This window comes from Schistocerca gregaria, chromosome 7 (genome assembly GCF_023897955.1).
Source record: "Schistocerca gregaria isolate iqSchGreg1 chromosome 7, iqSchGreg1.2, whole genome shotgun sequence".
Taxonomy (NCBI): domain Eukaryota; kingdom Metazoa; phylum Arthropoda; class Insecta; order Orthoptera; family Acrididae; genus Schistocerca; species Schistocerca gregaria.
Genome location: NC_064926.1, coordinates 189798352 through 189819533, shown reverse-complemented (window position 1 = coordinate 189819533; position 21182 = coordinate 189798352). Strand labels below are relative to the sequence as shown.

General features: G+C 43.6%; 1 protein-coding gene and 1 pseudogene across 2 annotated transcripts in view; both read right to left on the bottom strand.

Annotated features, from left to right (window-relative positions):
* Positions 1–21182, bottom strand: part of LOC126281541 (leucine-rich repeat-containing G-protein coupled receptor 5-like) — a 685956-nt gene that overhangs the window by 78916 nt on the left and 585858 nt on the right. For both annotated transcript variants that reach the window (XM_049980596.1, XM_049980597.1), the window contains exons 17-19: positions 15711–16015; positions 11877–12162; positions 8390–8609 (exon numbers count right to left, since the gene is read on the bottom strand). In XM_049980596.1, the coding sequence (XP_049836553.1) occupies positions 8390–8609; positions 11877–12162; positions 15711–16015 (811 nt within the window). The remainder of the gene's footprint in view (positions 1–8389; positions 8610–11876; positions 12163–15710; positions 16016–21182) is intronic.
* LOC126282567 (5S ribosomal RNA) lies at positions 16634–16751 on the bottom strand (annotated as a pseudogene).

Below are 21182 nucleotides of genomic sequence, written 5' to 3'. Positions count from 1 at the left end.
CCTACGTACTTTTACAGTGTGGAACGTTCGAGGAATAGTTTGAAAACGGCTCTACGAACCCTCGACCAAATACTTAAATGTAAACTGCACCATGTAGATGTAGGTGTAACTTATCATGGGATAATGAGTTATGAAGCGCGAGAGAGTTGTCATAAGTGCTGATTTAATTCGATTCGCCTGACATGATAGTACAGCTGACCTATAAAGGTGGAGGATTCTAGATGAGTCTGCTTAGAATCCCCGTGATGCCATTGAACTTTAGGTTCCAGTGATTTCCCTAAAACGACAGAAAATATTGAGATGATTTTTTTGAAAGAAGTCTCACCATACTTGTGCTACGGGTTCTGAAAACGTCCTTGTCGACGGGATGCTCAATCCCAAAATTTCTTTTTATTTCAGATAACTGACTTCTAGCTGATTGTCAGTGAATGGGAAATAAAGGAGGACATTTGCTAGTACAAAACGCTCGTCATAAAAGTGTCCGCTCTCTGCGTTCACAGCCAACACAGTTTCGCTTGAAGCAGTAAGACGAGCGCGTGAGAACTCTATTTTGTGGAATCAACAATTTCTTGCTGGAAGTGCTTTTCGCATAGCGTGCTGACAGCATACGATATCATTTTATGGACGTAATACGAGGGCGTACTGAAAAGACATGCTTACGACTTTTTTAAATAGGAAAGACTAAAGCTTTTTAAATATAACAACTCTTATTAACATTCTACGTGTTAATTTTTCATGTCTACCTATTTGCAGCCCTCTGCCGTTAGAGGACTCCAAACAGTAGCGAGTATCATGGCGATATATAATGTAACTATGTTGGTGCATCATAAACAGCATGCTGTAATCGAGTTTCGAATTCCCAGAGTTCGTCCACACATGGAGCACACTATCCTTTATTATTAGTATGCCAGACCTCACACAAGCACTTCGATATCTGCAACAGTACTATTCCTTGGGTTTACTGTCATCGATCATCCTCCATAACGTCCCGACTTTGCCACATCAGATTTTCATCTGTTTCCAAACTAAAACAAACCCTCGAGGCCTTCACTTTGATAGTGGTGTGGTGATGTAAGCAGAAATGAGGTTGCGACTCCGTCAAACCTGCAAGTATTTCACAGAATAATGGTGCCAAATGTTAATAATGTTTGATTTATTTAAAAAGCCTTAACAGTTTTCTCACAAAAAATTGGAGGCACTACTTTTCAACAAACTCTCGTATATGTTTCAGTGCTTTGTTCACATATGTGCTGTTAATGAATGTTGTCACTCGTGCACATGCAACGCCTAGCATTGCCTCTGATGCTTAAGTAAGAAGTAGTGAAGTTGTACCATCAGTCGCCAGTCATCAAAATTATTGTAAATGAATATTAATGAGATACTAAAGACATGACAGAGATTTAGTTGGGACTGAAACATGCCATTTAAGCTATACTGTTAGATTAATCATTATTAAAATGGAACTAACTGAATTACTTAAAAGTAGAAAACTGAGCAAGGCCTCACAGCAGTTAAGACACTTTGTGAAATTTCCAGTAACACTTGAGAATTTGCTAGAAAAATGACTTGATATCAGATGCCTCCCACCATTGGTCATCCTTCTTCCTACACTTAAAAATGAGTCCACAATTGCACCTCACTGATTAACAACTTTATTTTTGTATTTCTACTGTTTAAACTTGTTGCACGTTAGCTAAAATTTTCCTTCATAATAGATTCTTCCATTTCTTTGCCTCTCCATTTCATTCACTGTTCTTGCTGATGCAATTCCAAGGAACCTCAACTGTTGACATTATACGTCATTTTAAACATGATGAGCCTTTGAAAGTAATGATCTGCTTGTACAGCATAATGCACAGCATGTGACGTTGCGAGTGAAGGATGCTAGCCAGACAGAGATTCAATCCATGCGTCAGATGTGTTGTTTGTAGGCAGTTTTCTACAGTTGTTTAGGAAAATAGTGGACTTGTCCCCATATCATGAGTTAAACAGAATGACATGCAAACAAAAGAAGATAACACTCAGTTTACATGAGGCACATACAGGTGGTATCAACTACTTTCCTTCCTTAGGTTAATTTGACAACTGTGTGATCAGCTATCTGATCACAAAGTTAAATAATAAATAATAATTGTGAAATCGTGAAGAAACAGACCCCGCACCAGGTGAGATAAACGCCAGGGAAAGAAAAGACAGAGTGTTGCTCTTATAGTTCTCCTATACTACCACTGGTCTACATGAAATTTTTAAGTAATTACATATTGAAAATAGTAGTAGCGGTTCTACAATGCTGAGGAACCCTCCATTTATGCGATAGAACAGATACGGTAGATGCAATCTAAGCATCAAAATCTGACAGAGCTTTGGAACTCTTGCCGTGAAATAAGGCATAAGTGGTAGATATTGTACCTTTGGAATGGGAGGGGGCAAGGGCAATGGCAACCAAATGACAATTCAGGTTGATGTGCAGAATCTATGAGACTGGAGACATGCCATCTGATTTCTGTAAAAACATCATCCACACCATACTGGAGCCAGCAAAGGTAGATAAGTGCAAGAACTATTGCCCCATCAGCTTAACAGTTCTCACATCCAAGATTATGACAAGAATAACATACCGTAAACTGGAAAGAAAATGGAGAACAATCAGTTTAGGTTTAGGAAGGGTAACACACCAAAGAAGAAGTTCTGGACATGGTGCTTGATAATGGAAGCAAGACTTAAGAAAAATCAGCATACCTTCATGGATTATCCCAGTTTAGAAAAGGCAATGGATCATGTAAAATGGTGCAAGATGTTTTAAATTCTCAGAAAAGTTTTATTCAGCTATAGGGAAAGACAAGTACTATATAATATGTCCATTAAGCAAGAAGGAAGAATAGGAATGGAAGACCAAGAATGAATTGCTCAAATTAGGGACTATTTATGACCATTTATCTGGACAATGAAGAAGCAATTACAGAAACAAAACGAAATTCTAGTTGAAAGGATATCAAGGATAAGATTCACTGACGTCATTGCTACCCTTAATGAATACAAAGAAGAATTAAAAGACCTGTTGAATGGGATGAACATTTTAATGAGCACAGAATATGAAGTTTGACTAAACCAAATAAAGGAAAAACTATTGAGAAGTAGCAGGATTGGGGTTAGCAATAAATTTAACATTAAAAGCAATAAGCTTAATATTAATAGAGAAAATGAAAGACTTCTGCTTCCTTGTAAGTAAATACCCATCACAATATCAAAGAGGTTATAAGAAGCAGACAAGCATAGGCTAAGAAGGCATTCCTCCCTAAAAGAAGTCTCTTAAACATCAAACATATACCTTAATCAGAGAAAGAAATTACTGAGAGCATACTTCTAGAGCACGCCATTGTATGGTAGTGAATGAGAAGAGAGAAGAGAATGTAAGCTTCTGAGATATGGTGCTACAGAATAATGTTGCAAATTAGGTCAACTGATTATATAAGAAATATTCTTCAAATAATTTGCAATAAAATGCACAGGTAAATGTGGACATTATGTGTCAGTCATAACCTGAGATCAAGAGGTTGACACAGAAGTGTTAGTTGTGGTTGGCTGCACCAAACCAGTCAAAATACAGATGTCTGAAAAAATAATACCTGTAATCCATGAGCCATTATAGAATGCGTAGTGTGGAGGAGGCTAAAGAAGGCACAGGCACAATTTAAGGACTTCATGCTGATGCAAAATTCCATAAAATCGATTGAACTCTGTTTACTAAGACATCTCCTTCGTAGATGAAATGTGCTTCCTTAGTAAGCTTACAGTGGGGTTTCTGACAGCTTCTTCCATCCCTATGCCACACTTAACAGGCAGATAGGTAAGTGATAAATTGGCAATACATACATAATCTACTAAAATATAGCACAAGAGTGACCTGGCTCACTGGGATTAATAACACACATAATACAAAATAATCTTCCATGTACTCATATATAACAACAAAACAGACAATATAGTAAGCAGCATATTACAGACACAGAGTTCCACAAATAATACAACACAAAAGCAGTCAACAAACCATGTCTGAGAGACTCGCACACAAATATCAACTAACATGCAATGTTTGTCCATTTCAGTAGGTCAAACATCTAGCAATTTTCATACGAGGTATTTGTAACACCTGGTAAGCCTAAAAATCAACGGTTAGTATTACAGTTTCTCAGAACACTCAAATACTCACAACAATTAGCAAACAAGACAAGGAAACACATTTAAAATAGCTAAATCAAACCAAGTCATACATCAGAGACATACCCTGAAGTAAACTTCCATAGGTGGTGAGCAGTAGCGGAGGGGAAACACATTCTATGTGGATTCTAAGCATTCTGTAATGACCTATTGAAAGAATAGAAAAAATTGTACAGGCAGAAAAACTGAGAAGTGTAACTGACAGACCTACACAGAAATATAAATTTAATGATGCTCTTCAGTAGGGAAAAGCAATGAATATCGGCAGCATCACATACGTAGGTTGTATATAACATTGTGTTTCATGAAGTTAGGGCCAATCGTTAACAAGTGTACGAATTATGTGCCACCATTATCACACAGGGAAAACAGACTGTGGATCGAAAACATTATTACTACCGACCAACTCGAGACTGAATATCGCCTTATAGTGTTGCGGGTATGTGGCGCGAATGGAGAATCCGTCTGTCGACAGTATATGTCGCAGATGCGGAAATTCGCTAACATGAGTGATGGGGACAGTGGCCAGATTGTTATGTCTCGGCGTCTGGGAACGAGCATATAGAAAACAGTAAAACTAGTTGGCTGTTCACGTGCTAGTGTCATGAGTATCTACAAAAGTTATCGAAAGACAGTGAAACCAGGAGTAGGTCGTCACAGAAGGTGAATGTCGGCAGCTTGATCGCTGTGTAAAGCAGGATAGGTGGAAATCCGTGACAGATCTGACATCAAATACAATGCCGGTGATGCTCTGGAGCATAACGTTCAGCACGCATTATTTAACTTTGGCAGATGAGTCCTATGTATTCTCATGTAGACCCACAGTAATGCGACCACTGCCTATGTTCCACATGAAAGTGCTGTAACTATTCACAGATGGCAGATAGAAGCACTAGCAGTGAATGCAGGATATATAAAGTTTGTCGCGGGGGGGGGGGGGGGGGGGGGGGAAGAAAAGTGCATCCTCGCCGTGAATTGGAAAGAGCGTGTTTTGTCTCATGTCCAGAAGGGCATGATCATCGGCTTTCAGAACAAAGGTAAGGTAAGTCTGTAAACTGTTCGTGCACCACCGTGGTTAAAGTATACTGTGCATGGAAAAATGGCGCTTTCCAAAACTGGCGGCAAATCGGCTGGGTGTACTACAGACGATGGATGACAGGAGTGAACAATGGCTGGGGAAATGCGTACGGGCGAATAAACGTGAAGCTGTTGAGCAGCTGACTATCGAGATGCACCATCGGGCTACCAACAATGTCTCCTCAACGAGAATTCAACGAACGTCGCCGAATATGGGCCTCCAGAGGAGGTGCCTGGTTTGTTCACCCATGGTGGCTGGCGTTCATCGGTCACGAAGGCTGGAATTTACACGCCAGTATGGCATGTTGACGTCCACTGAGTGGCGACAAGTGGTCTTTTTAGAGGAATAACTTTTTATGTGTGCATTATGCGAAGCGTCTGAAAGGAGCTGCAGTGCAACACCCGTCAGAAGTCTCCAGGCCTAAGGTGTGAGAGTTACAGACTGGGGAATGTTTTCGTGACATTCTCTGGATGATCTACTCATCCTGCAAAGCACTGTGGATCAACACACGTATGCATCTATCCATGTCGACAATGTCCACTCCTACATGCATTTTGTTTTTCCCCTGTACTGCACTGCCAACCACACACTCTGGATTTAACCCCTACGCAGAATGTATGGGACGACCTCGATCAGGCTTTTCACGCGGATCCTCAGTCGAGAAACCTAGTGCAGCTGGCTACAGAACTGCTGTCAGTATGGCTCCATGTGCCTGTCGGTACCTTTCTGAACTTCACTGACTCTATTCCGTCCCGTCTCGCGGTACTCCATGCTACAAAAGGTGGTTATTCAAACCTTTTGACATGTGGTAGGATTAATTTGACTGCACAGTGTTTATCGGCAGTTGCGATTGCAGTGCGCACGGAATCATAAAAAAGCTGTCTGAGGAAGAATGGAAACTTGTATCCTTGTATAATGAATCACTTTTCTTGTTACGCCATTTAGGTAGCCATGTCTTGATTAGCTGTCAGACAGGCCAACGTCTGCTCGAATCATGCAATTCAGCATGGACGCTACGTATTGCCCTCATTATGATACTATAGGGGATATTTAACAATGCACGGTACCTGTTGCATTCATAGAAAGCGTCGTGACGGCTGTGGGAAACACGAACATTATTGCACACCATCTTCACGCTCGATGTTTTCCCCAGTGATGAAGACATCTTAAAACAGGATATTTGTTATTGTTGCGAGATCAAACTCGTGCTACAGTTGCTTGAGGACTGCAACAGTGAACACGCAAGCCACCGTATGGTGCGTGTCGGTGAGTTCCCTGTACCACTAATAGCTATTTCCTTTGTTGTTCCATTCGTAAACAGATTGAGGGAAAACCAACTGTCTATATGCCTCCTTATGAGCCCTATTTTCTCTAATCTTATTTTGATGATCCTTACGCGAAATGTACGTTGGCGGCAAATGCCAGCTCTTTTAGTTTTCTCAATAGTAGTCCTCCAAAAGAACTTCGTTTTCCCTCCAGTGATTTCCATTTGAGTTCCCGAAGCATCTCCGTAATTCTTCCCATGTGGTCGAACCTACCAGTATCAAATCTAGCATCCTGCCTCTAAACCACTTCGATGTCTTCCTTTAATCCGACCTGGTACTGATCCTAAACGCTCAATAACAAATAGCGCTAGTGTCCTATATGTGGTCTCCTTTACCCTATACGCGGTCTCCTTTACAGATGAACCACACGTTCCTAAAAGTCTTCCAACAAATCGAAGACGACAATTCGCCTTCCCTACTACAGTACTTAGATGCTCGTTCCATTTCATATCGCCTTGCAACGTTACGTTTAGATATTTAATCGACGTGAATGTTTCAAGCAGGATACTACTAATGCAGTACCACAACATTATAGGTATGTTTTTCCTACTCGCCTGCACTAATTCACACTTTTCTACATTTAGAGGTAGCTGCCACTCATCACACTACCTATAAATTTTGTGTAAGTCGTTGTTTATCCTTCTACAGTCACTCAACGATGATCCCCTCCCATACATCGTAGCATCATCAACAAATAGCCGTGAGATGCTGCTTATCCTCTCTGTCAAATCATTTATGAATTTAGGAAGTAACAGTGGTCCTATCACCCTTCCCTAGAGCGCTCCTGACGATATAGTTTGCTCTGATGAACAATCGCCGTTCAGGACACATACTTAAGAAGTCCTCAAGTCATTCACATGTCTGGGAACCTATTCTGTATGCTTTTAACTTCGTTAATCATCGGCAGTGTGGAATCGTTTTATATGCTTTATGGAAAGCTAGGAATATAGAAACCGTCTACAGCCCTTCATGCAAAGTCTGCAGGATCTCATGTGAGAAATGGGCAAGCTGAGTTTGGCATGAGCGATGTTTTCTTATAACCTTTCTTCGATACACTATCCATTAAATTCAGCTGCTCTTCTGAGTCTCTTGCCGTCCCTGGTATAATTACAGTGTCATTGGAAATACCCAAACGTATTTTTATTTCTTGTTCCTGAAGACTGATTCTGCTTCTAAATATATCTTTGGTTTCCCGCAATGAGTTAAAATTTAGTTTAAAAATGTGTCGAGATAAAATGTGTGAGTGCCTGTGTATGTGGGGGGGGGGGAGGGGGGGGGGTTGTGCACAGAAAATTTGTGGTATAAGGGTGCCCAATTGCTAGAGTAGCACAGTTCGAGCTGGATAGAGCCGGCCGCGGTGGTCGTGCGGTTCTAGCGCTGCAGTCCGGAACCGCGGGACTGCTACGGTCGCAGGTTCGAATCCTGCCTCGGGCATGGACGTGTGTGATGTCCTTAGGTTAGTTAGGTTTAAGTAGTTCTAAGTTATAGGGGACTGATGACGTAAGATGTTGAGTCCCATAGTGCTCAGAGCCATTTCAACCATTTCAACCGAGCTGGATAGAAGGTGCAGGGTACGTCACCACTGAAGAACTGTAGTGCCAGGTGCATTCAGTGTGGAGAGCAGACAGCATGCAGCGGAAAGCAGAGCAAGGCACGACACGACAAAGGAAGCGAGAGCATGCGGAGTTAGTCTGCTGGGCGTTACGTGGGGCGAGCGGCGAGCAGGGCGGCGGCAGCAGCCTCCGGGGGTGGCGCGGCGCCGGGGTACCTGAAGTTCTCGCTGGAGGACAGTGACGCGTTGCGCTTGCCGTGCACCGCCGCCGGGCGCGACGTAGCTCCGCCTCCGCGACGCCCTCCGCCTCCACCGCCGCCCCCGGAGGCGGCATCGCGACGCCACAGCCGCATCAGCAGCGCGGCCGCCCACGAGCGCCTCCCGTCCGACGCCGCCGCCGCCCCCGCTCTAGATCGTCCCCGGCCGCCTTTCATACCTGCCACACACCACCACGAAGCCGTTAGTGCGAGGCTGGCTAAGTTGCTGAAGACGGGTGCGTGTTCGAAACGGTTACTGCATGCACAGAACTTACACCACTGGGCATTAATAGTATTGTAGCATCACGAAAATGACATGCAACAAACGTCGATTCGTCATGAATGTGTACAGTATGTAGGCAGTCTGCGAACTGTGAGAATGAAAAGGTTACGTAGCTGGCTTCTCATTTAGAAATTTCATTTGAACGGAGTTTACTGTAAGATCGTATTAGAAAACAAACAACATGTTGCCTACCAAGGCTGTAATCTGTTCTCCGATATTCCTGACAGCGTCGGTTGGAATCTCGCGACTATCTTGCGAATAATCAACCGATTCGGGAGGGCCGTCCGATATGGCCGAGCGGTTCTAGGCGCTTCAGCCCGGACCCACGCGGCTGCTACGTCGCAGGTCCGAATCCTGCCTCGGGCAGGGATGTGTGTGATGTCCTTAGGTTAGTTGGGTTTAAGTAGTTACGTGTAGGGGACTGATGACCTCAGATGTAAAGTCCGATGGTGCTCAGAGCCATTTTTGATTCGGGAGGACCATTCTGAACCCCATGGAGGTTCCGAACATCTCCGCATGCTTAGAATCGTGCAGGATCTACCAGCCAGATTACCTACATAGAGTCAGAAAACGGGCAAGTTCGCAACAAGACTATTATCTACAAGGCCAGTGCGTCGACGTCTGGGGAAAAAATGGTTCAAATGGCTCTGAGCACTATGGGACTTAACTTCTGAGGTCATCAGTCCCCTAGAACTTAGAACTACTTAAATCTAACTAACCTAAGGACATAACACACATCCATGCCCGAGGCAGGATTCGAACTTGCGACCGTAGCGGTCGAGCGGTTCCAGACTGTAGCGCTTAGAACCGCTCGGCCACCTCGGGCGGCGTCTGGGGGAACATGGACAGCCAGCGTCAGGACGAGTGTTGCGGCGTTACTTGATGCGGGAGCAGAAAGATGTGCAGACAGTGGCGCTTTCAACAAGAACATTGAATCCAAGAGTAACATCACATCGTCGTTTCAGAGAAGTGAAGCTTCTGAGTCTCACTTTGGCAGCTTGCATTCGTTATTGTCACGCCTACTCGGCAGTGCTGTCTGTGAGCCCGCCTCGAACTGCATGATCAGCTCACGACACAGCTCGATAAAACTTGTTTACTGGTCTATCTTTCAATTTATCTGCGCTCTAGTGACTTACGCTAATATTATCTCCACGATGCGTAATAGCTTTTTTAAACTACTGTGGATTTTAATAAAGAAAAGAACTGAAAGACACAGATGTAATGTGTTCTAGACTGCAGGTCATATGTAACAACAGCAACTAATAAGTCTATAGAAGATCGAAATCACAAGTCGCTCAGACTGTCGATATTTAACTAGTTACGTGATTTACTGGCGTCTGTTGGTATTACCTCCGCGACAGGCCTTTCCGCCGTAATTTATACTCGCGATAGCAAATACCGCAAGTTTCGTATGATTCATTTCGTTACTTATGCATTTCGTTCTTGATTAATTTTCTCCCTTGTCCGATATTAATATCATCATATTGTTTCCTAGCTCATTAAAGACTGGTAATGTTTTTACCTGTTATTCTAATAACTATATGAACACATATTGAAATGGTAATTTGTAATCCAATTGTTTAATCATTACATAAACAATTAAAATATTTTATTGGGCTCAGAAACAAGTAATTTTTCACCTTTGAATGTTAATTTTACATAACTATCTGAGCAAATGTGTATATGTATTCATAAATATCGTTATGACACGGGAACAATTTTTCAGTGTTTTTGCGATACAAGAGTTTGTACAGTGCTAGGAATTTAATGTTATTTTCGTCTGTGTTTACAGTCACATGTTAAGAAAGTTTGTTGTTGTCGCGGCTGGTTGGTAGTTACTCGCCTATCCCATGCACTTGCGTCACGCGAGCCAGACCTGACGTGGTTGTTCAAGCAGGTTCGGTGCTCTTTCGCACACAGCGGCGTATCGGGAAACCACGAGACCATTGGAACGCGAATATCGTTTTTTCAGCGCTCTGTCTCGGCACCTGGCCTAATGGTGTAGGTTACATTGGGTAACCGGGTGTTTCTCCTAAACGTCGTCAGACTCATTTTCTCTGGCGTTTCGACTGATATCTCAATTTCATTATTGCAGTTTCGAGAAAGAGGTGGTCCAAGCAAATACTGATCATAACATGTTCCACGCGACGCCTTACGTGAACCGAAAGCGTCTGGTTGTTCCCCATTACGGACGAAATAATTTTTAATTCTGTATTTTACGAGAGCATCTGACAGGGCAGTCCCAAACTAGTGCGATATTCCGCTTGTCAGTACGTATTGACAGGTACAGCAAAACACCAAGAATAAATCCAGCAGCGAATCAGTAGCACTGCATGCTTGGCGGTACGAGTCATGCTGCTGGATTATTTGTTATTCTTTGTCTGCTAGTGTCCCTATTAACACACATCGATAAAACAAATATCTCACTAGACTAACCTGGGACCACACAATCGAAGAAACACTTAAAATTCCGCTTTAAAAGTCATTTTGTTGTAAGGGAAACAAGATGACGCTTTCCGCTGACACTGGGCGTCGCATTAAACACGAGATGAGCACCGTTCGTTTGGGCTGACTCTAACTACACAATGCAAAAACGTAATTGCACAAACACCAGAGAAAATGTTCCTGACGCAGTATAACACCATCACAGAAGCTTCGAAGAGCCAGTAATTTGAACAGCAGGCGATACAGTACCGATATGTCAAGGCCATGGTTGCACCCCATCTTTGACATCTCCCTTACGTTATCTCTCAACAAGGTGAACAAAACCACATATTTCCAGTGCCTTCCTGAGCTACATCGGCCCAAGAGTTATTTGACTGTTCTGCTGGGCAAAACGGTCTCGGTATGTCACACCCACTGAAAACATCACGTCCTGAATTGCCATAGACTGGACGCCATCACTCGGCAGCCAATACGATTGATAAACCATGGTACAAACGGTAGATGGCATGGAATGACGCACACGTATTTATCATCCAAGTTCAGTTCGACTAAATCACCAGCAGAGTTACGGCCACTTACAGATTAAATAATATAATTTTCCTACTACCCTGTCTACATACAACAAATAAAATTTTGGGTTTGCAGTTCCTCCTGGCGCTGCAGTTTTAATAGCGAACAGTGCAGTTCAACAGTGAGATCCTGCTGTGGAATGGATTACCTCCACAGGCGCAGGCGATCTGCTGGTGCTGGTGATGCAGTTGCTGCTGTTGTTGTTGCTGCTGCTGCTCCCTGGAGGAGCGGTCTGCGAGGCTGTTGGTGTTGGCGGGCGTCTGGCGGTTGCTGAAGTTGGAGCTGTGGCGGCAGCGGCCGATGCCGCGCGTCACGCGCGACTCCTCGATCGCCTTGCAGATGAGCACGCAGTCCTTCTTGAACTGCTTCGTCAGGATCGCGTACAGGAACGGGTTGCAGCACGAGTTCAGCGGCAGCACGAACACCGTGAAGATCTGCAACAGCCGTGTACGGCTTCAGTAACCTCTGAAAAGTAGTTTCGTGAGAAACAGATACCAGACAGATTCCTTGGAAGAATCTTATTGGCCGATCGTTTTTCGAAGAGAACGATAAGGCAGTGACAGTCACTTCTGAGCTTTATGTTCGGATCACTGAACAGTTTTTTCCTCCAGAACTTTAAGAAATGGATGATGTCTGGTTCCAAGAAGATGGCACCTCAGCTCATACGACAGGAACATCGATGACCATGTTGCGTGAACACTTCCCCGATCGTCTCATCTCTTTGGTGGGTGATCTCCAGCGGGCAGCACGCTCGCCAGATTTAGTGCCATGCGAATTTTTCTTATGGGCTTATCCCAGAGGTGGCTCACAAATCCGTAGTTAGATCGATTCTTGAATACTGCTTGTTAGGTGACATTCTCGTCAAAAAGAGTGAAAAGGAAGGGATATTACAATTTAACTCTTCTTTCGTCAATGTTTATTAGAGATGTAGGTCATGCTTACAGTGAGAAAGAAAGTCGTCATGTCCTTTTCAAGAGTCACCCTATAGTTTAATTATATATAGTGCCTTAATATGGCATCCTATTCTTTAGTTAAGAGTCATTCCTTAATATGGCAACCTATTCTTTATTTACCAATCATGCCTTAATGTCCAGGACATTATTTTCTTGAAGAGATCTTACCTCTAAATCCAAACAGGCCTCGAAAGGCCTAACAGTACCGACTCACCGCCGTGTCATCCTCGGCCACAGGCGTCTCTGAATGCGGATATGGAGGGACCTGTCGTGAGCACACAGCTCTCCCGGTCGTTCTCAGCAAGAACTCGGCTAACCGAAATCTTTTTCCGTCTTTATTTTTGCCATGCCATGCTATAAATAATACACCTTTTTCCATTTCTGTAGCGTCTTGCTCAATTTTGTTAGTTAACACGTCATTATCCATCCTTCTAATATTTGTAATTATTGTAGTCAATTTTTTGTCTCTCAGAATTCTGTGATACAAAGCTTGTCCGTCTCATTAAATATTTCATCTAAATATTATTTCGCTTTTGTGATTAGAAACAGGACTTCTTTACACATAGAAATCAGAACACGTTCTTAAGGAAGTGGAACACTTGTGATGTTCTGCATTTGGTTGTCAATTAGGGAGGAACCTGTGTCAGTCAATAGTGTGGGTTGTCCAACTGGTCCCAGGTGACCCATACAAAACACTGTAACTTTTGTGCAAACAGCAGTAGCAGCTAGAACTTTTACGAATAATGCATGTTTGCCATTATCAAAAAATTTTGGGAAGTTGTCCATACATTTAGTACATTCCATACAACTTAATAGCTGTTTAGTTCTCCACTTACCTCGCTTCAGCGTATAAGGCCACTGTTCACAGCATATTTTTGAAATGGTTTAAATGAACTTGGTCACATGTCACAATTATCAGCTCTGTATGGTTTATACCCTTCCAACTCAAGTAGGATCGGATACAGAGGCAAACATGTTTCTTTGGCCCCTGTCACATTGGGTGCACTTCAAGGCTGGCTTGTTGTGTTGGAACAGTATTGGTCTGCCTTAATGACCAGTTTTGGAGGCGCTATATATGTGAATGGGCATGGCCTGCGAATGTTTCTGATGGACAGAGGAGAGAGTAAACAGAGAAGGGGGGTAGGACTCGATTGACAAACATAGGGTAGGAATAGGCATGGGACAGCGAGAGGAGGAGGATAGAGAGAAGGTAGCATGAGTTTGATGTGGAGGTACGAGGAGGAAGAGATGCATAGGGAGGAAGTAGTCCAAGGAGATGAGGGCAGAAGTAGATAGATAGAGATAAGGAGGCAATAGGAGAGGGAAAGGGGAGATTGTGGTAGTAGGAGGCAGAGGGAGAGGAGCAAAGAGAAAATGAACAAAAAGGGAGGAGGAGGATATGGAGTGTGGGAGGATAAGATGGGCAGAGAGATAAAAGGAAGGAGGAGATGGACAGAGAGAGTTGGGGAGGGGTAGGAGGAGACTGAAACAGAGAGAGTTTCAAGGAGATGAAGAGATCGAGTGGGCAGGAGGGATAAGTAGAGAGAGGGGAGGATGGAAATAGGCAGGGAAGGAGAAGATAGAGCAGATGCGATAGGGAGAGAGTGGGCAGGCGGTGATGCACCAGAGATGGGTGGAGAGATGAACAGGAATTGACGGAGAGATGGGGGAGGAAGAATTGGTGTGTGTGTGTGTGTGTGTGTGTGAGAGAGAGAGAGAGAGAGAGAGAGAGAGAGAGAGAGAGAGTGTGTGTGTGTGTGTGTGAGAGAGAGAGAGAGAGAGAGAGAGAAGGAGGAGGAGGAGATGGGCAGGTTAGGACAGACTGAGAGGGGAGGTGATGTGTGCCTGGATCAGTTTGAACCAAATTTGGCACATAAACAGCAAACTTCACGAATATTAGCACTGGAGTTTATAACATTCTAGCTCCAGTAGTAGAAGAGATGTGAACAAAAGTAATTTTTCCAGGCCCTGCCATATAGGCTGCCAGCACGACAGGTATGATGTGCCAGAGTAGTATCAGCCTGCCTTATCGACCTTGGTTACAGGGGAGCCTACATATCAGGGCCAAGACATGGCCTTACAGCCACTTACATGTATTCTTCACTGCACAGCAGGTGTCTTGAGTTGGATTAGTATTTGCCTGCCTTATCGATCTGAATTGCAGGGGCAGCAGAAAATGAATAGTTATGTGTAGAAACGATGAGATGAACAGAAAGTTGGTGGCAGGACAAGATGGACAGACAGAGGAAGCGGGAAGAGATGGATAGCGAGTGGAGGAGAGGGACAGAGACGGAAAGAAGAAGGGATGAACAGAGAGAGGGGAGGAGGAGGAGATATGCGCAATATATGTGTCTAACAGGTACATGAGGGAAGCCGCAGGGAAAAGATTAGTAATAAAATGCATATCATTAAGTAGTCTTTGGGTAAGGGAATGAATAAACCAGCTCAGTTTATTGTGCATTCTCAAGTCTGAATGATAGCTGTGTGTGACTCACTCCTACGATCCACAATGAGCCTACAGTAATACTTAGCATCACATATTTTCCCAAAGTCCCTGAATCTTTGTCTATTTATCTGTTCAGTTTAAATGCAAATTGGGAGGAAGCTTTCAGCCTCTCTGGAGCTGACGAGTTACTATGTTACATATTAAAGTACTGTAGTTGTGGAAAGAAATTAGTGTGATTTTTAATATAGTTCCTTACTAGTTTACTTTCTTTTTAAACAGATCATCAAATGATGACTTGGATATTTGTCGAAAATGATAATGTTCTATTTTGTGTCATCTGAGACAGAGATATGTATTTAAAAAGGCTTAAGACATGTAAAAGGTCGATATTCTCCTCCTACAGGTGGAACGCTCAGTAATTAGCAACTGTTGCTACTGCACAGTTGAGTATGAACTTACACGTCTACTTGATCTGCTGGAAGTTTGTCACAATGGAAAATAATTCTTCGGGGAATCATTGTAGTCCTGGACCACTGGCGTTATGACGAGAAAGCTCACACAATTATGCTACGATGTGTCTTACCTTGGCTTGTTCCAGAGTAACCAGCTCGAGCCCGAAGGCGGCGGTGAGCGAGAAGAAGGCGATGGGCGACCAGCAGATGAAGTCGGTGAAGACGAGCAGCGCCATGCGCTTGGCGATGCGCGAGTCGTTGGAGTTCCAGGCCTGCGAGCCGCGGATGGCGCAGTACATCTTGAGGTAGCAGCCCATCAGGATGAGGAAGGCGACGCCGTTCACTAGCATCAGCATCACGACGTAGGCCAGGCTCGCGGGGCCCGTCGTCGTCTCGAACGGCAGGCACACCGCGAACTTGCGGTAGTCCGACACGCCTGCAACACGCCCAAACGTCCGGGCGCTACAGAGTCTAGCACTCTTCCTTTTTGCAAATAAATGTAACATTATACAAGAGTTCAATGAACCGCACTCTTTCGTCACCATTGAGTATTTTTATCGCCCTGGAAATAGTACAAGTCCAGAATGTGAATGTCTGTACGTGGTGGATAACCTGAACAAGTGGTGCTCCAGTGCCCATGATATGCACAGGATGTGTCAAGAGACACATTTCTCTCATGATACGTGATGTTGAATAACTAAACATTCTAAGCAAATTTACACAGAAAACTTTAAATCTCGTTTATCGGAGGGAAATGTTGCTGGATTACCAGGCATATTTTTTAAGTAAGTGCCTTTTTGAAATAAAAAAAAGACGAGCTAATGTATCTCAATCATTATATTTTTACATGAATGCACTCCGTCTTCAGGCCACAAGCGGCCCATCGGGACCATCCGACCGCCGTGTCATCCTCACGGCGGCTGCGGATAGGAGGGGCGTGTGGTCAGCACACCGCGCTCCCGGTCGTTATGATGTTTTTCTTTGACCGGAGCCGCTACTATTCGGTCGAGTAGCTCCTAAATTGGCATCACGAGGCTGAGTGCACCCCGAAAAATGGCAACAGCGCGTAGCGACCCGGATGGTCACCCATCCAATTGCCGGCCACGCCCGACAGTGCTTAACTTAGGTGATCTGACGGGAACCGGTGTATCCACTGCGGCAAGGCCGTTGCCCTTTTTACATGAAAGCCTGTACCTTAATCTACTTTTCTACATAATTTCCGTCAATATTGAGGCACTTGTCATAACGTTGAACCAGTTTTTGAATATCCTCTTCATACAAGTCTGCCGCCTGACTTGTCAACGACTGCATCACCAGTGTTTTGCCTTCGTCATCATCATTAAGACGCTGACCGCCCAAGTGATTCTTCAAGTGCTTCTTTGCTTCTGGTGTGACGTAGGCTACCCATGTCACAATAAATCGTTCAAATGGCTCTGAGCACTATGGGACTTAACATCTATGATCATCAGTCCCCTAGAACTTAGAACTACTTAAACCTAACTAACCTAAGGACAGGACACAACACCCAGTCATCACGAGGTAGAGAAAATCCCTGACCCCGACAGGAATCGAACCCAGGAACCCGGGTGCATGAAGCGAGAACGCTACCGCACGACCACGATCTGCGGACCATGTCACAGCGCCCGTAACAATTTGGCTTAAGAAACCATCACCGTCGTTGTGGTGCCGCTCAAGGAAAGTCAATGCACTGTCTAAACGTTTGGTTTTGTGCACATCCGACAACATTTTCGGTACACAACGTGCGCACTCTTTTCGGTAATTCAAGTGCTCGGTCACAATGCCATACAAAACACTACAGGAAACATTAGGAAAATCATCCCGCAAGGAGGAAATCGTAAATCGTCTGTTTTTTCTCATTTTATTGTCCACTTCCTGCACCAAACTATCGTTAACAACCGAAGGACGCCCACTCCATTGTTCACCATGAACATTTGTGCGGTCATCTTTAAATGCTCTCACCCACTTTCCTACCATTCCATAACTCATAATGTTTTCTCCATAAACTGCACAGATCTCACGATGAATATCGATCGGTTTTAGGACTTTAGCACTAAGAAATCTTATTACAACCCGTACTTCACAGTCGGCGGGATTCACGATCATCCGAGGCATCTTAAACACTCAGTACGCAACGTAAACAAGGAAGAATCAGACTGTAATGGCGTCAGTGCGTAGATTAAGGTACAGGCTTTCATGTAAAAATAAAATTATTGATATATCTTAGCAAGTCTTTTTTTAATTTCAAAACGGTACTTACTTAAACAACACGCCTCTCGTACATGAGAAAAAAACCTTGTTAGATGAGAAGCACACATTGGCAACAAAACAATATGAAAAACGCAATGTTATACGTCATGATGAGCAAGGCGACGTGGTCAACACTAGTTAGGCCGGCTTGCCTGGAAGCTCTATGCCTAATCATTCCTGATTTAGACATGGAAGGCGTGGGAGCTTGAATGTTGAAAGGAAAACTTCCCTGTATTTCGTAAAAAATGGTGGGTGAGATCCATTGGTGACGTTGAAGATAGCGTCTCAAGTTTGCTCATCTTATTTTTATCATAAATGGAGGTGCTTCCAGTGCTGGGAATTATTTACCCAGAAGACAGCATCTACTAGTTAAACAGTTAACATTTCTAACTGTAATACATACATGGCATTGCAAATATTAGGAAACAAGCGATGGTCCCACTTAGGTGCTAACACCTTCCTCCTCCATGTCAGCTGGGATGGGTACTGACTCTTATTATGGCTTGCTAACTGACAGGAATCGTAAGTAAATTGAGTAAGCTAGATCACTCCACCCGAAATGTTATTAAACAGCAGTCAAGTAATTGCTAAACATAGGTACAAAGGTTACTAGTAACCGGGCCACTCATATAATGAATAGAGTTAAAAAAGGAAACGCGGAAAAGTTCTAGTGACACATCAATAATTTTCGTCCGAGGTCCTCCAACATCAGAAATATTAGAGACTGAAAATTTTTAAATTGTCAAATTGTCTTAGCCACATTGTTCATTATTAGAACTGTCTTACGCCTTTAGATTGTACAATATTTTCCTTCATATGTAAAGTTTTGTACTTGCCTCTCCTTACAACGGGCGAATATGTTCTATGTAACCATACGTTTAGTACATGGAATACTTTTAAATATGAATGCTTTTGTATATTAGTTTGAAAATGATGTATAATCGAAATGCGTAAGGCAGTTCCAATCAATAAACAGTGTGGCCGAGACAATTTGAAATTTGGAGTGGAGCATGGCGCCCACATCTCAGCATTTTTGCAGATCATTAATTGAAGATCAAGTTACTTGTGATCGAGAATGTCTCGACTAATAGAAACAAGCAATCGAGCGGTAATTCAAGTTTCAATTCAAGTTAAAAAGAACGTAGTTATTTTTTTGTCTGTCACAGATACATCACTGTAGTCCCATGCACATTGACAATGGTAATTGGCTAAACCGTTTTGTTTACCTCCTCTAGCAAAGTACTACGGAATGAAGATTTAAAAGTCTAGCAGGACCGCAGACATTTTCCTGCAAACCCATTTAAATAAATGGCATAATTTTAGTTTTTCGATATGATAATTGGAAAAAAGATCCTATGAACATTTTCCGGGAAATGCATCAGTGCCATGGTTGATGGCGTAAACGAATGAAAGTTCCTCTGACCACGTGCTGTGTGTTCCTAGTGTGTTGTAGGCTGTGTGATTGACGCAGCGTACTGTGAGGAGCAGTTTGTACTTATATTCATGTCAGGAAGTAGCCGAGAAGGTGTCTGACGGCCACGCAGATTGAAACGGTTAACAGACAAGCAACAAGTACCCCCAGAGACACCAAGCACATCATGCCATATTTCAAGCCTTTTTTGGGCGTTCGTGCGATCATGGGTCCTTTCAGAGAGACGAACGTGCAGGGAGGCGGCGGACTGTGCGTACACCAGATCTGGAGGATCGGGTTCTATAGAATATTGAGACGAACCACTGTACAAAATCCACGCAAGTGGCCCGTCAACATGGTGTAAGCCAAAGTACGATTATGCGTATACTGCATCACAACCGCTACTACCCCTATGTCCTGAAACGAGTGCAGGAATTATCAGCAACGGGTTTCGCTCTACGGGAAGAATTTTGTAGATGTTTTTGCAACAGACCTTCAGAATTATCGGATTACTGTCATCAGTCCTCTTTATCGACCTTGCAACTTTTTGCAGAACTGGCATTATCAGTCTGCATAATCGTTACCTGCGGTCTACATACAACCCTCAGTGAATGGTTCAGGTATCTCATGAGCATCGGTTCAACACCAATATGTGGGCAGGATTCTTTGTGACCACATACTTGGACCGGTTGTTATTCCACAACGCCTAGACGAGATACATACCTGGACTTCTTGCGGAATATTCCGCCTCGGCTGCTTGAGAATGTTCCTTTAACAATGCAGTAGGTTATGTGGTTTCTGCATGACACGGCACCACTCCACTTCCACATTACAGTTCACCGAAACCTCAAAACATCTTCCCTGGACGTTAGACACCAAGTAGTGGCCTTGTAGCATGGCCTTCTAGATCACTGGATTTAAACTACCTGGATTTTTACCTCTGGGGGCATTTGAAAACAGTTGTGTGCTGAACCGTTTACTGATGTGCAGGCCCTTCACCAGTGTGTTCATGACGCATGTGACGCTGTTCTGTGTGAGCCTGGAAAGTACAAAAGAGTGCGCAATCCATCATGTGATGTGTGAATGGCGCATTGCATCCGTGGAGGCAATGTTGAACAATTGTAGCGACGTGGTTGCGGTGTAGCTCTGTACTATGTTCCGGCTTGATTCGTTGTCTTTGTATTCGCACTGCCAATTTCCTGACACATATTCATAGGACCTTTATCCATCCATTTCCAGTCAGGAATCAATCCCTGCAGTTTGTTGGTTTTATTAATGTTCACCCAGTATAAATGCAGTCGGGAAACAATGTTCAAAATGTTCAAATGTGTGTGAAAACTTATGGGACTTGACTGCTAGGGTCATCAGTCTCTAAGCTTACACACTACTTAACCTAAATTACAGCCGCACAGTCCATGACTGCAGCTCAATAGACTGCTCGGCAAATCCCGCGCGGCGAGTCGAGAAACAATATTGGGGTGTTATATCGGCCACTGTTTTGGCCATTACTGGCAGTAGTGAACTCCCAGTGAGAGTTCGGCCACTGAAATTAGTGGTCTTTTATCTTGGACACATTCAAGCAGAGCAGTATACTCATAAAATACGTGTAGTATTCCACTGTCATTACATTTGCTGGAATGCGATTAATGAGGTTAATGAGGATGAAGTGAAAGAAATGCTACGATATGCAGTTATTGAAGCAAAATGCTTTAATAAACGCTGAAGCAGCTATTTAGTGAGTATGTCGTGATAAATGAAAGAATGTCCCAGAAAAAGAATCGGACTCGGATCCTCTGCTTGCAGCAGGCAGAATCCCCGTTTATGGTAGGCAGTTGCCTTAGACGATAGGCCTCCAGATCCGACCCAAATTTCGAGTTTTCCTTCTTATTATTCAGAACACTACAGTCAGAGGTTGGTCCATCCA